Genomic DNA, 15,885 nt, shown 5'->3' with positions numbered 1-15,885 from the left:
AGAAAAATATTTACACAACCAATGTATATAACTTTAAAAATAAACTTTTTGTTTGTCCTATGCTTAAAGGTCGTTATGTCTTATATTTTGTTATGTACGATCTATTTTTTATGTTTTACTTCTTAGCTTGACTGTCTTTTAGCAATGTGCACTTGGTTTCCTTTAATCACAACACATAATTAAATGAAGTGATCAGTTCGAGCCTAATTATCTCCAATTCCAATGTTAGCTGGATTTGCTCCCCCGACATCTCTTAAGGAGAATGGATAAGAGTTTCGTGGAACTGATTTGAAAGTGACAAAGAAGGTAGCTTACTTCTAGGCAGAAGCTTTGTGTATCACACTTTGATGAGTGGAACATCTTATCCCCTCTGATCCGTTGTGTATTTAGCATGCGTGATCCAACTATAGAGTCTATTATGATTGTTGATGAGGTGAAAGATAGGACTTTAGGCTAGCGTGATTGAATTTTTCCAAATAAGCCTCAAACTTGAATGAGCTCTCTAAATGACTTTGAAGGTAAATTCGAGTAGATTCAATAAATAGAATTCATTCAGTTTTTCCTATCTTCTATCATCATGAAAAATTGGACAGACCCAGCTACCCCAATTCTATGGAACTGAATTTAAATTCCGAAAATCATCTAATAATTCACCTTTGATTTCCATCTCAATCCACTTACCAACATCACTTATTTTTTATGCAATGAAACTCCACCATTACTAACAACAAATTTTTTTAAAATTTTTCTTTTGCGAACTCAATACAGAATTGTGGATTGTGGGGGTGCCAATCATGACAGTGTGAATCGTGACAAAGTTATTGAAGAGGTAGTTCTTCTTTATCCATTTTTTTCTTTCCACTTCATCATGTCCCAATTTTTTTTTCAATTACATATTCTTTACTTCATATGTTTCAATTTATATAATATATGTAAATTGACTAAAATGAATTATTCAAAACTATCTTTAAGAAATGAATTTTTAAATAGAAGGAAAACATTTGTGAACTTTTTGTCAAATAAGTGAGACCTAATATGAAAAAAAAAATCATTAAATATTTGTCAATCAAGAAAAATACACTACTTAGAGATAAGGCATAAAATATGTTATTCTTTTAATTGTGTTTGAACGTGAAAATATAGTTTAATTTTTTGTGAATGAGCTTCAAAAAGCTTTGTTTTTTTTCTTCATATGTGGCTAGTTTAATAAACAAAAACTAATTCAAAATAATCTCCAAATATAATTTCAAAATTTTGAAACAAAATCTATGGATAAAAAACGAACTTCATTTCAAATTAATTAATAGTCTTAGTAGACGTATGGTTGTAGATTATAAATATTTTTTATTTTAGTTAGAATTTATGGAGGAGTTAAAAATAGTTGTGCTTAGTTATATTTTTTGCAAAAAGTATTTAAAACAAGGGTAAAGGGTCAAATATGCCTCTAAACTATTCGAAAAGGTCTAGATATACCCTCCGTTTAAAGTTCGAAAAGGTCTAGATATACCCTCCGTTTGGCTCACTCATGCCCTCGCCGTCCAACTTTTCGTCTAAATATGCCCTTATGGGCGTTAGTTGGCCTGCTGGACATATCCAACTCATTTTCCATTTCTTTAAATGCCACGTGGAATTGCCATGTCATTTTGACTTTACCACATGTCATTTATATTAAAAATGGAAAGGGATCAATTATGCCCCTAAAAAATTCGAACTCATAAACACCTAATCCGACCCATAAATCAACCCCCCTTTTAAATAAACTACCCGACCCATTTTCAATAATTTTGTTTAAATTTTTATTTTTTCGATAAATCCCGAAAATTAGTAATTGATTAATAAAAAATAGGAAAAATATATAAAATTAACGCCAAAAATTCACAAATAAATATTGTAACCTTAAATTCAACAATTTTTTAAAATTTTTATTTTTTTTGGGTAAATCCCGAAAATGAGTAATTGATTAATAAAAAATATAAAATTAACGCCAAAAAATACAAAAAAATATAGTAACCTTGAATTAAAAAATTTCAACAATTTTTAAAATTTTTTTATTTTTTTCGGCAAATTTCGAAAATGAGTATTTTATTAAAAAAAATAAAAATTTAAAAAAATTGTTGAAATTTTTGAATTCAAGGTTACTATATTTATTTGTGATTTTTTGGCGTTAATTTTATATTTTTTATTAATCAATTACTCATTTTCGTGATTTACCCAAAAAAATAAAAATTTAAAAAAATTGTTGAATTTAAGGTTACAATATTTATTTGTGAATTTTTGGCGTTAATTTTATATTTTTTTCATATTTTTCCTATTTTTCATTAATCAATTACTAATTTTCGGGATTTACCGAAAAAAATAAAAATTTAAACAAAATTGTTGAAAATGGGTCGGGTAGTTTATTTAAAAGAGGGGGTTGATTTATGGGTTGGATTAGGTGTTTTTGGGTTCGAATTTTTTAGGGGCATAATTGATGCCTTTCCATTTTCATATAAATGACATGTGGTAAAGTCAAAATGACATGGCAATTCCACGTGGCATTTAATGAAATGGAAAATGAGCTGGATATGTCCAGCAGACCAACTAACGCCCATAAGGACATATTTAGACGAAAAGTTGGACGGCGAGGGCATGAGTGAGCCAAACTTTAAACGGAGGGTATATCTAGACCTTTTCGAATAGTTTAGGGGCATATTTGACCATTTACCCTTAAAACAATACTAATATTCATATAAATCATACATGCATGTACTTAAATACAATTCATAAAAGTAAACTGTTAGTTGGAAAACATGCCATAACCCGTTTTCAAATTTGAAATACAACTTCGAGTTGAATTTAAAAAAAATCATAGCCAAATATAAGTTTTCACTTTAAAAACAAAAATTACCTTCTTAAAAAACTTCACAATAAAATATGACCAAATGCCCACAAAACTTTAAACAGAATTTTTACCCAATGTGTATACACCATCTTCTTTGAATGTAGCTAACTCGTGAGATTTTACCGAATACGTTGTTTCAGTGCTTACTCATAATTTGACTTTAATAGACTTCCTTTACAAGAAAATTACTAAACCCACAATACACATTACCTACGTGTGTCATCTTATTAGTGACTTTATTTAGTGGGCCCAACCCTTATCCGCTCCTAACGAACACCTACATCAAATCAAATTCAAATCGCCCTCTTTGAATTACAGAGTAACGGCTTCTTCTTCGTTTTCTTGAAGAAGAGTTGATAAGGGTTTAATTTTTCGATCGTTTTACATTACAAGGAGGATATGAGTGACGACCCAGAATAGGTGTTCCTCTGTTTTGAGTGCGGCGGTAAAGAGACAAGTAATTTATCGGGGTTGGAGAATAATCAGATAAGAGAATTGAATGCTGGAGCTTCCATAATCAGACAGATCTCGAATCATATAGCTATATCTGCCCGCAACTCGATTTCTACTTCCTCCAAACTTGTGAGTCTTTCTCTGTTTTTTTTTTTACTGTAGGAAAATAATTGGAGTATTGGGTTTTATTTATTTTTTTTGTATTTTTTTTATTACTGGTTTGATAATTCACTTTTTTGTATGTTGGTTATGGGGTTTCTTGCGTAAATTTGCGTATGCAAGGAAAGTGTAGGTGTGTTTTGTGGGGTGGGTTTTTCTTTCTTGGATAAAATAGGTAAAATGGTTAATGTTTAAGATATTGGGTACAAATCAATTTGTATAAAATCAAGTGAAGATCTGAGGGATTTCATTTTTGTTTTTTGGTCGAGATTGTGATATTTGGAAGTTGAATTCTTTGTTTATTGTGATAAACAAGTTCACTGTACATTGTGATCATAAACAAACACAACATTAATCGAAGAATCCATAATTTGATTAAAAATGAAAGTAACTATAGGTCTTGAAAGACGAACAATACATCATCTTCAAGCAATTGGTCAAGATTTGGTTATCCTTCAAACAAGAGGATCTTCCAGTTTAGCAGTCGATTAATCTTTTATGCGCGGATACATGGCTTTTTTACCAAGCTGATTTTGTGCCCATATTAGCATCTACAAAAGGCTTTGGAAGCTTTTAAATCAAAGATTAATCATAAAAAAAATAACATTTCATACCATGAAGCTACTAGTGGTCTTTAGCCGCTGTGATACATCCAGAAGCTCTCCAATAGGGCAGTTGGATACATCTTCAAAGGCCAACAGTGCAACAGTCTTCTCCAACTCTTCTAAGAAGCTTTGCTGCAGAAAAGAAATTAAATTCATCATGTACTAAAGAGGTGGGTTACACATAGGATTGCGTCAACCAAAGCTTTTTTTTTCCAGAGTAATCAGAAACAGAAGTTGATTTTTCCCATGTCCCATAACGCTCGGCAGCCTTCCACTCCAAGGGAGGCCGACCAAGAGAAAGGAACCCCTAGCGTTGGAAGCTTAGGGATGGAGAGACAGGGAAAGATCACTTCGAAATTCAGCAATCTTTAATCTTTTGAGAGACCGTAGGCTTTTTCAGCATCCACACATCAAAATTCTCCGGACATAGGATCATCGGACAATTATGATGTGGACCAGTGGCATTCTAGATTATTATTTTCAGTGTTAACATGAATTCATGCTTTTTGTCTTCTTAAATGATTTTAGTACTGTTCTTAATTTGTTAGGGAAAAGATTTATCTTTAAACAAATGAGTAGAAGAAGTTAAGCAACTTTTGATGGTTTTGAGTTATCACAGTTTTATGAACCTTTTATTTAATAAGCTGTTTTGCAATGTGAGTAAATTGAAAAAGATTGTTTCTTGTATCTAAAGTTGTAACTAAGATCACTGCTATTCCTCTTCCTGCCACTTGCAGATGGATCATTACTCTCCATGGATAGTATACTCAGTTATCATCATATAGAAATGACATAAATAATATATAAGTCACACTAATTAATAATTCAAAATAGTTAAACTATATTAAGAAAAATGGCAAGGAAAAGATAAAAAGTCCTATGAATATGCAAATAGTAATTGTCCACATAAAGTGGAGTTGATGGATTACTATTTTGTCAATGTAAGGTCATTCATTTTAGTAGAATAGTTTTAAAAACTTGTTACTACATTGGTAAAAGTTTGTCTCAACTTTCTTATTTTAGGTGAAAAAGGTATGTCTAAGTTGAAAAAAAGTAAGAATAGACAGACTTGTCATCAGGCTTTAATATTTGGATGTGTATTTACAGTACTTTAATATGTAGGGCTCAAAGGAAGGGCTAAGAGAAGTAGCAACAGAAGAAGATGAAGAGGAGGAGTTGAAGGCTGTAAAAGGAAAATGCATCCCAAGGAAAAAGTCTTCTTCTAAACACTCCAAAAAGTGACCTTTTTTCTGCTCTTTCACCAATAAGCTTTTCTTTGGGGCTTTTAGTTGGAACTTAGTTATAAAAGTACTGTTTTAGGCTTAGGTTTTAACTCTTCAAACACTTCTTGTGGTAGGGTTCTTAAACTTAGTTTCATTAGAATTCAGGAAAACTAAGAAAGTGCGATGAAATGAATGATTTCTTATTTATCTTTTGCACTCTCTAAATCAACAACCTAAAAAAAAATTTCCATCCGATGTTCGGAGTCTGCATTGGTGTCTCAAATAAATTTAGATCGCGCATTGTAGGGTCCTTTCGGAATTGACGCTCCCAACATGATTTTTTCCATACTTAGAACTTCTGGCCTGCCCAAGGTTTGTTCTTGTTTTTTAATGCATCTGTAGCCTTCAGTATCTGTTGCACTGATATCTGCTGCACTGATATCTGCTGCTAACTTTAGACTAATGAGACTCACACAAAGCAATTGACAATCTACACTACCCAAAACTCCGGACATTGGGTGGTGGTTGATGTATTGATTTGGGTGACCACAATTTTAGTATTTAGAAAAACAGTTTTTAAATTTGGCAAGAAGGTCTTGTGATTGCATACTTGTGAGTTATCATCAACCTGGACCCCTGAAGTTTCCTCCTATCGGGTATAAGTTGTCTCCATCATATTATGTACTTCTGTTTGTGAATTTGATGTTCCCTTCTAATGTAGGTTGGGAAAATATCGTCATATAATTCTGAAGCAAATAGAGTTTTACTGATGCCAGTAGCTGAATTTCCAGTCATTTGTACTAAGGATGAGTCTTCAAAGCAACCAGATAGCTCTATTTATAATGAAGACGGATCTCCGGAGGTACTTCAGTAAAATTGACTCACTCCTATGCGTGGTGATCTATATTTTATGCATATTTCGAGTGAACTTAAGTTGCCATCCTCTGGGATGCAGAGTCCATAGGTTTAATGCATATGGCCCTTCTCAATACAAAACCACGCCTTTTTGCAGATAGAATTTTCAGCATACTGAAACTTATGAACAAATATCGATGAGCTCAGTAATTCGTTAGTTTGATGTGGAGCTTGTTTGATGTATAGGTTGCCTAGGAGTACAAGCCCAGACACTCTGCATTTGATTGATGGACAGGCGCAACAACTAAAGTTGCTTGGAGTAGCTTGCATGATGACCTTGATGTGGAGCTTGTTTGATGTATAGGTTGCCAATGAGTACAGGCCCAGACACTCTGCATTTGATTGATGGATAGGCGCAACGACTACAGTTGCTTGGAGTAGCTTGCATGATGACCGCATCATCGTAAGAAACTACCTTCTGACCTCTACTGCATATGTTTTTGCCATGATCTTAACATTTTTTTCCTTATGATCATGCTATGGTGAGTAGCTTGCATGATGACCGCATCACGATGTTTACGGCATCTTTTTCTTTGTATAGTAGACAAGTAAAGATCCATAGACAAAAGGAGTATAAAATTAATTTTCTATGATCAGGATAGTTAGAGTAATGGATCATATCATATCCTAATATAGAAACCTAAGTCAACTTAAACTGCTGAATTGGGTCACACTTTTATGAGTCAAAATCCACACTTTGTGACACTCAACAATCCTCTTCTGGAACATTAATGTTTTGCATAAGTTGAACAATAAAATGAATACTTTTTGTTTTGTTTCTACTTAGTGTCGATTGGTATCTGTTTCTGGGTTAGTTAATTAATTTGCACCAAAAAATATTTTAGAAAATTAAGTATCATCTAACAAAGTTGATTTCATTCTCAAAATTTGAACATAAATATTTTTCTGTTTAAAGATAAAAGGGACTTATCTCGGATGGATCCAACAATTAATTGCTTGCGGGTTCATGATAAACCAATAATTTTTGCTAAAACTATTAAAATATTCATTAAATATTTATGAATATTAAACTGTGAACACGATTATTATCATATATTAAAACTTGAAGAAACTCCACATTCAGACTGAACACTTGCAATTCTAGAATATGTAATGAGATAAGATGTACATGATCAGTCCAATCAGATAATTATTGATCATAACACATAAGGAGCGGTTAGTCTATATAGCTACTTAAACAAACATGGTTTCAGATTCTAGCACCAAACCTTTTTCTTGTTCAGTCTTGTCAGATTATGTCACCTTTCCTAATGAAAACATAAACAGTAGTTAAACATTGCAGTGGCACCTTTCCTAATGAAAACATATAACACTTACCTATTATGCAGGTGTTGAAAATGGAGTCGAGGCGAGGGCGGGAGGCATACGGTGCCTCGAGGTGGGGGGTGGGGGAGGGCCTTGGGGTGTTGTGCCTCGAGGCAAAGGGTAGGGGTGGGGGAGGGCCTCGGTGCCTCGAGGTAGGGGGTAGAGGTGGGGGCCTAGGGGAGTGGTGCCTCGAGCCGGGGAGTGATGAAGGGCCTCGGGGAGTGGTTACTCGAGGCGGGGGGTGGGGGATGGCCTCGGGGATGCGTGCTTTGGGGTGCGGTGCCTCGAGGCGGGGGGTGGGGGAGGCCTCAAGGTGTGGTGCCTCGAGGCGAGAGGAAGGGGTGGGGGACCTCGGGGTGCGGTGCCTCGAGGCGGGAGTGGGGTGGAGGGCCCTTGGGAGCGATGGGGGAGGGGGGATTCGGGGAGCGGAGCCTCGAGGTGGGAGGTAAGGGGACGAAGGCGCGGAGAAGGAAGCCCCAAGGCGGGGGGTGGGGGAAGCCTCGGGATGCGGAAGCCTGAGGCAAGGGGGACTGGGGGGACTCGGTAGAGAGTGGTGGAAGCCTCGGGGTGCGGAGCCTTGAGGCGGGGTGGGGAGGTCTCAGTGGGGAGTGGGAAGCCTCGAGGCGAGGGCTGGGGAAACCTCGAGGCGGGAGGTGGGGGAAGCCTCGGGGCGGGGGGTGGGTAAAGCCTCTGGCGCGGAAGCCTCAGGCAGGGGCAGTGGGGCCTCGGTGGCGGGAGGGCAAAGCCTCGGGGTGCGGAGCCTCGAGGCAGGGTGGGGTGGCAGGGGGGTCTCGGTGGGTAGTGGGGATCCTCGAGGCGGGGGGGCTCAGTAAGGGGTGCGGAGCCTCGAGGCAGAGGGTGGGGGAAGCCTCGGGGTCGAAGCCTTGAGGCAGGCGGGGGGCCTCGGTAGGGGGTGCAGAGCCTCGAGGCAAGGGGTGGAGGGACTCGGAGGGGGGGTGGGAAAAGCCTCGGGGTGCGAGGCCTTGTGGCAGGCAAGGAGGCCTCGGTAGAGGATGCGGAGCCTCGAGGCAGGGGGTGGGGGAAGCCTCGGGGCACGAAAGCCTCTAGGCGGGGGAAGGGGGGCCTCGGGGAGCAGAGCCTCAAGGCGGGGGCAGAGGGGAAGCCTCGAGGCGCGTAAGCCTCAAGTTGGGGGGTAGGTGAAACCTCGGGAAGCGGAAGCCTGAGGCGAGGGGTGGGGGAATCCTCGAGGAGCAAAAGCCTCGAGGCGGGGGGTAGGGGAAGCCTGAGGCGCAGAAGCCTCGAGGCGGGGGGTGAGGGAAGCTTGAAGCGGGGGAAGCCTCGGGGAGCGGAGCCTCGAAGCGGGCACAGAGAGGAAGCCTCGGGGCGCAGAAGCCTCAAGGCGGGGGAAATGGGGCCTCATGGAGCGGATCCTCAAGGCGGGGGGCAAGGAAGAAGCCTTGGGGCGTGAAAGCCTCAAGGCGGTGGGGCCTCGATAGAGGGTGCGGAGCCTCGAGGCAGGGGGTGGGGGAAGCCTCGGGGCACGAAAGCCTCTAGGCGAGGGAAGGGGGGCCTCGGGGAGCAGAGCCTCAAGGCGGGGGCAGGGGGAAAGCCTTGAGGCGCGCAAGCCTCAAGGTGGGGGGTGGGTGAAACCTCGCGGAGCGGAAGCCTGAGGCGAGGGGTGGGGGAATCCTCGAGGAGCAAAAGCCTCGAGGCGGGGGGTAGGGGAAGCCTAAGGTGCAGAAGACTCGAGGCGGGGGGTGAGGAAAGCCTGAGGCGGGGGAAGCCTCAAGGCGGGGGAGTGAGGAAAGCCTTAGGCGAGGGAAGCCTCGAGGCAGAGGGGTGAGGGAAGCTTGAAGTGGGGGAAGCCTCGGGGAGCGGAGCCTCGAAGTGGGCACAAAGAGGAAGCCTCAGGGCGCAGAAGCCTCAAGGCGGGGGAAAGGGGGCCTCATAGAGCGGATGCTCAAGGCGGGGGGCAAGGGGGAAGCCTCGGGGCGTGAAAGCCTCAAGGCGAGGGGTGGGTGAAGCCTCGGGGAGCGGAAGCCTGAGACGGGGGATGGGGGAAGCCTCGGGGAGCAGAAGCCTTGAGACAGGGGGTGGGGGAAGCCTGAGGCGCAGAAGCCTCGTGGCAGGGGGGTGAGGAAAGCCTGAGGCGGGGGAATGAGGGAAGCCTCGGGGAGCGGAGCCTCGAAGCGGGAACATGGAGGAAGCCTCGAGGGGGTGAGTCAAGGCAAGGCATAGTAAGCCTCAGGTCGCGGAGCTTATAGGCGGAGGGTGGGGTAAGCCTCGGGGCGCAGAGCTTTGAGGCGGGGGGTAGGGGAAGCCTCGGGGAGTAGAGCCTCGAAGCAGGGACAAGGGGAAGCGTCGGGGTGCGGAACCTCGAGGGAGGCGTAGGGAAACCTCCAGGTGCGGAGCCTCGAGGCAGGGGGGTGGAGTGGACTCGAGGTGCGTAGCCTCGAGGTAATTGGTGGAGAGGCCTCGGGGTGCGCAGCCTTGAGACAGTGGGTAGAGGGGCCCCGGGTACGTAGCCTCGAAGCAGTGGGTGGGGGGCCTCGGGTGCAGAGCCTTGAGGCGGGGGTGAGGGTGCCTCGGGGAGCAGAGCCTCGAGGCGGGAGGTGGCGGAAGCTTCGGGGAGCGGAGCCTTGAGGCGGGAGTAGGGGAAGCTTCGAGGAGCGGAGCCTGGGTGGGGGAAGACTTGGGGAGCAAAAGCCTTGAGGCGGGGGTGGGGGAAGCCTGAGGCGCAGAAGCCTCGAGGCGGGGAGGTGAGGGAAGCCTGAGGCGGGGGGCTGAAGGAAGCCTCGGGGAGCGGAGCTTCGAAGCGGGAACAGGGAGGAAGCATCGAGGGGGGGAGTCAAGGCAAGGGTGGGGTAAGCCTCAGGGCGCGAAGCTTATAGGCGGAAGGTGGGGTAAGCCTCGGGGCGCAGAGCTTTGAGGCGGGGGGTGAGGGAAGCCTCGGGGAGTGGAGCCTCGAAGCAGGGACATGGGGAAACGTCGGGGTGCGAAACCCCGAGAAAGGCGTGGGGAAGATTATAGGCGGAAGGTGGGGTAAGCCTCGGGGCGCAGACCTTTGAGGCGGGGGGTGGGGGAAGTCTCGGGGAGTGGAGCCTCGAAGCAGGGACAAGGGGAAGCGTCGGGGTGCGGAACCTCGAAGAAGGCGTGGGGAAGCTACCAGGTCTAGAGCCTCGAGGCGGGGAGTAGGGGAAGCCTCGATGCGGGGGGGTGGAGGAAGCTTCGGGGTGCGTAGCCTCGAGGCAGTGGGGTGGAAGGGACTCGGGGTGCGTAGCCTCGAGGCAGTGGGTAGAGGGGCCCCGGGGTACGTAGCCTCGAGGCAGTGCGTGGGGGGGCCTCGGGTGCGAAGCCTTGAGGCGGGGGTGGGGGTGCCTCGGGGAGCGGAGCCTCGAGGCGGAAGGTGGCGGAAGCTTCGGGGAGCGGAGCCTTGAAGCGGGAGTGAGGGAAGCTTCGAGGAGCGGAGCCTTGAAGCAGGGAGTGGGGGGGCCTCGAGGCGGTGGGGTGGGAAAGGGAGTTTGGGGACGGGATTGGGAGGGGGAGCCTCGAAGCGGGGACAGAGAGGAAGCCTTGGGGACTGGAGCCTCGAGGCGGAGAGTGGGGGAAGCGTCGGGGTGCGGAGCCTCGAGGTGGGGAATAGGGGAAGCCTCGGGGTGCGGAGCCTCGAGGCGGGGGTTGAAGAAAGCCTCGGGGTGCGTAGCCTCGATGCAGGGTGAGTGGAGGGGATTCGGAGAGCGGAGCCTCAAGGCGGGGGCATGTGGGGGCCTCGGGGTGCGGAGTATCGAGGTGGGAGGGGGGGTCTCTGGGAGCGGAGCCTCGAGGCCGGGGGGTGGGGGAAACATCGAGGAGCGGAGCCTTGAGGCGGGGAGTGGGGAAAGCTTCGGGTAGCGGAGCCTTGTGGCGGTGAATTGGGGGGAGGGGGGCTTCGAGGCGGTGGGGTGGGAGGGGTTGGGAGAGGGGGCTAGAAGGGGGTTGGGGAGTCCCGGAGAGCTGTTCCTTGACACTAGTGGATTGGGGAAGCTCGGGGAGCGGTGCCTTGATGAAAGGGGATTGGGGAGGCTCGGGGAGCGGTGCCTAGAGGCGGGAGGCGGGGGGTGCCTCTGGGAGCGATTCCTTAAAGCGAAGGGTGCCTCGGGGAGGGTGCCTCGAGGCGGGAGGTGGGGGGTGCCTCGGGGAGTGGTGCCTCGAGGCGGGAGGTGGGGGGTGCCTCGGGGAGCGGTGTCTCGAGGCGGGAGACGCGAGGTGCCTCAGGGAACAATACCTCGAGGCGAGAGACGAGAGGTAGAGAGACCTTGTTGTGCGGTGCCTCGAGGCTGGAGTTTGGGGTAGGGGGTCCCCGAGGTGCGGTGCCTTGAGGCCGGAGGCGTGCGTAGGGGGTCCTCGGGGTGCGGTGCCTTGAGGCGGGGTGGGGCGGGCCTCAGGGAGCGGTGCCTCAAGGCAAGGGTGTGGACCTCGAGGCGGGGGTGGGGGGTGCCTCGGGGAGCGGTGTCTCGAGGCGGGAGACGCGAGGTGCCTCAGGGAGCGATACCTCGAGGCGAGAGACGAGAGGTAGAGAGACCTTGTTGTGCGGTGCCTCGAGGCTGGAGTTTGGGGTAGGGGGTCCCCGAGGTGCGGTGCCTTGAGGCCGGAGGCGTGCGTAGGGGGTCCTCGGGGTGCGGTGCCTTGAGGCGGGGTGGGGCGGGCCTCAGGGAGCGGTGCCTCAAGGCGAGGGTGTGGACCTCGAGGCGGGGGATGGGGTGGTGGGCCTCGAAGCGTGCCGGTGCCTCGAGGTGGGAGAAGCGGGTCTCGGGGTAGGGGGCTCGGGGGATGTCCTCAAGGCACGGAACCTTGAGGGGGAGGGGTGCTTAACTTTAGTGTTTTCGTTTTCTATGGAAATACTTTCACAAACAGTGTTTATAACCATAAAAATTCTTAGCCAATTGTTCAACAACCGGAGGAGCAAAAGACGACAATACAGATTCAGACGATCGGTCCAGAGCATATTTCTACTATATAGAAATGCCAAGCCATGGACGACCAATGGCAATGTAGTAAATATGCTCATCTTCAAGGGCAATGCACATACTCCATCTTTCTTTTTCCATAGGTTGAAACTTTCTTTCCCCTCACATTATATATTAAGGGAGAATGAGATGACACAGCAAAGTAGGCAAAGTGATCAAGATGAGCTTGGAAGCCTATGCCCTAGCTACATTAGGATAATTTTTTTGAAACTTATAAGGGATGGCTGAGGTGTTTGACAAAAATTCAAAAGAGAAAAGACAGATTCGGTCATCAGCAATCTTCGTGTTTGGTAAGCTATATAAATCATCTTTCACTATATTTTATTTATTTATTTCAATTTTTATCATTTCCATTCCCTTTTGTATGAACTGAACTTCAAAATCTCTAACTGTACTATCTACTTCTATTCCAATACTTTGTTTAGTAGTTGTTATCCTTTTGGGTGTATGTATGTGTTCGTTAATGAAAGTTAGTGCATTCCTTCGTTGGTTTACTGCTTCTTTCTTTTTCTTGTTCAAAATATATTTTGTAGTTCTGAGTCGATATTTAAACTTAGGAAGAAAAACCTCCAACTAATAGAGGCACCATGTTAGTGATAATTTCTTCCCTTTAGCATAAGGATATTCCTAGGATGATTGAGGTAGGTAGGTAGAATTATCAGATTCTTGTGTTGGTGCATTGTCGAGGTTAGTGCAAGGTGGCTCAACAATTGGAGAACACTCTAGAAAATTCTGTCATATCTTCCAACTCCACAGGCATTCAATCTCTTAAGAATAATATTATGTGAGGTATTGCTTATGTTCTAAGCTACAGTCCTATCGCTGCCTACTAGTGAATGAGAGAATGATCAGGCCAATAAAATGTCTAGCAACTGGATGTAGGATAAGGCAACACTTTGGATCCTCCCTACTTGCAGAATGAATGGATCAGATATGGGCTAAAATTCTTTGTTTTTGGACAGGGGTGCTTCCATAAAAGAAGATTACCCTAGAGTAAGGAAGAGGGGGAAAAGTGTTGTTAGAAATTCAGCCTGGCTCAAAGAATTAATCTCGCTATTTAGCCCATCGTTCTGTCAACAAATATCATCTTTGACAATTTTCCATTCCTTCCCTGCCCCTCGTTTCGCCATTCAATTCTTCTGCCTTTTGAACAAGTGTTTGCGCAGGATGTGTATTTTCTTTTTTGTTACAAGTTCATCGACCCTACCACACTAGGAGGAGACTAAACATGCAATCATTTGTTCAAACATATTAAGTTGCTATACACTTAAATGATCTGATCATTCTTCTTATCTTCATTTTTTATTTGTAGCGAGATTTAATAGTGTAAGCATATGTGGTTTTTCTATTGAAGGATATTTGACGTTCACCACTTGTTTAAAAAAATGTCTTAGCTAGAAAAATTATATTTTGTTTACATTATTAAGTAAAATTTGAATTTTGTGTACTCCTTTAAATTCCATGAATGTTTAGAATTGTACAATAGATCTGGTGTTGTCTTGTACCACTTCTCATGTTAACATGTATTGAGTGAGCTCTTTGCCCTCAGATTTTTTTTTTATTTGCTCATGTTTTAGTTTTGCTTATGATTTTAAAGATTTCAATTTTCTCAACCTTTGCATTATATAACTAAATCTGTTGTCTTAATGGTGAACTCTCTGTGTTTTGCACATCTAGACCCCTTAACTCCATGGAATGGAGAGTCGATATGTCACAATTTTATATAGGAAACAAGTTTGCTTCGGGAAGGCATAATAGAATGTACAAGCACAGGAAATTTGGCTATTAAACTCATAAGCCTACCTGAAGAATATGGAGACTTGGCTACTTTTCTGGGGAAGCAGTTTACCTCTGAGGTTGCTTCGGTTAAAGCATCAAGATATCTTTACAGTAAGCATGATTTCCCATTTTCGTACATTTTCTGTTGGTTTTCTATTGATCTATATTTTCTATGTTTGCATAACTTATAAAATTATCTGTATTTTTAAATAAAACTGATTAATAATAGTAAGGAAGGAACTTGGATTACTTTTTGATACTCAAATGACTGTTCCAAAATGTTATAGAGGGAACTTTGCATCTAATATGTAGAGTACCAACTCGAATATGAAAGTTAAAGGGATCAAAATATGAATGACACTCTGTATCGGCTCTGAATCATATAGTTGTAAACTTGTAATGAAGTATACGATCAAGCTATATCTATCGAATTTGGAGATAAATGTTTGTTGTCCCAACCATTCTTTTGTCCCAACTCCCCTAAGGAAAGGGCTGACATAGAACCAAATTTTTGTGTTGTTTGTTCTCTCCAAAGTATTGTATTCTTGTAATACATTTTACCTTCGGTTAAATGAAAGAGGTCGGGTTGGCATTCCTTAACTATGAAGGGATTTTTGTTTCTCAAGTATTGCAAGTTCATAATCTGATTGTACTTTATCTTGAACTCATATAAGATGTTTAAGTTTAGAAATTAATTAACAGTGCCGATGTTAATAAATCCCCCTTCCAGATCTCAATTGTCAGGAAACCATTCAGTGCATAACTATCTGAATAGTTATTTATGTTATTGTTCCCTTTCCCAATAAATAGTTGTCAACTTGGCATGAAAAGATGCAAGTCTCTTATCATTTTTTTTTTTTAAAAGTAAAGCACCAAGAACCTGAATCCATCAACTAATGAAGGTAATTTTGAAATGTAAAGATTGTGTTATATCCACGACCTGACTTATGTTGCTTGGATCCTCCAAAATGTTGTTGCAACTGTTTTATATCGTCAAATATTATTAACTTTATCAATTCTTGAGTCAAACATGTGTACACAGTGAATTATATATTGTAACATGTGTCCCTTTTCCTTCAAAGGAAAGGAAGTTACGTTTTTTCTTTTAATGACAAGGAAGTGTTTCATTCCCTTTCATCTAGGCTATTGTGAAAAGTGCCGAAATCTCCAACGGTAAACTCTGAATGTTATATCTTTTTTTTTGTTAAAGTTGTTTCTCTAAGATTTGTGTTTCTGGCAATTGCTGACAATTGGAATAGTCTATTTATGAAATTTTGTATGGAATGAAACTTATGGTACAAATTGACTGATTTTATATCTGCCCTGATAAAGTTGTTGCCAAGATGAGCGAAGAGGTAATTAATTTGAAACATACATGATACAACATAAGTGAGGATCTTCTAAAACTAGAAGGGCAACAAAAGAACAAATTTGATGATGAAGAGCTAGAGCATCTTGTTGAGTAAAGAAGTTAACACTATCTACTTTTTTGCTTATAGGTCATCAAGGTTGAGTAAAGAGCTGAAATATGATTCTAAGAAAAGATTACTTGATTGGGGTAGTGGGATGTTTAATTA

The 15,885-nt window shown here is 43.8% G+C and overlaps 1 protein-coding gene and 1 long non-coding RNA gene across 2 annotated transcripts; one reads left to right on the top strand and one right to left on the bottom strand.

Annotated features, from left to right (window-relative positions):
* Nucleotides 1-5,934: 5,934 nt before the first annotated feature.
* Nucleotides 5,935-6,347, top strand: LOC125810543 (uncharacterized). The gene is made up of 3 exons (XR_007441874.1): nt 5,935-5,977; nt 6,043-6,183; nt 6,334-6,347. It is a non-coding gene; the product is annotated as an uncharacterized LOC125810543 (long non-coding RNA).
* Nucleotides 6,348-9,525: 3,178 nt separating this feature from the next.
* Nucleotides 9,526-10,359, bottom strand: LOC125810448 (proline-rich receptor-like protein kinase PERK10). The gene has a single exon (XM_049489927.1). It carries the CDS (start codon nt 10,357-10,359, stop codon nt 9,526-9,528), a length of 834 nt encoding a protein of 277 aa, XP_049345884.1.
* Between the last annotated feature and the right edge of the window lie 5,526 nt (nt 10,360-15,885).

This window comes from Solanum verrucosum, unplaced genomic scaffold (assembly GCF_900185275.1).
Source record: "Solanum verrucosum unplaced genomic scaffold, falcon-dt-bn FXZP01000118.1, whole genome shotgun sequence".
Lineage (NCBI taxonomy): Eukaryota > Viridiplantae > Streptophyta > Magnoliopsida > Solanales > Solanaceae > Solanum > Solanum verrucosum.
The sequence above is the reverse complement of the archived record's forward strand: the minus strand, read 5'-3'. Positions and strand labels throughout refer to the sequence as shown.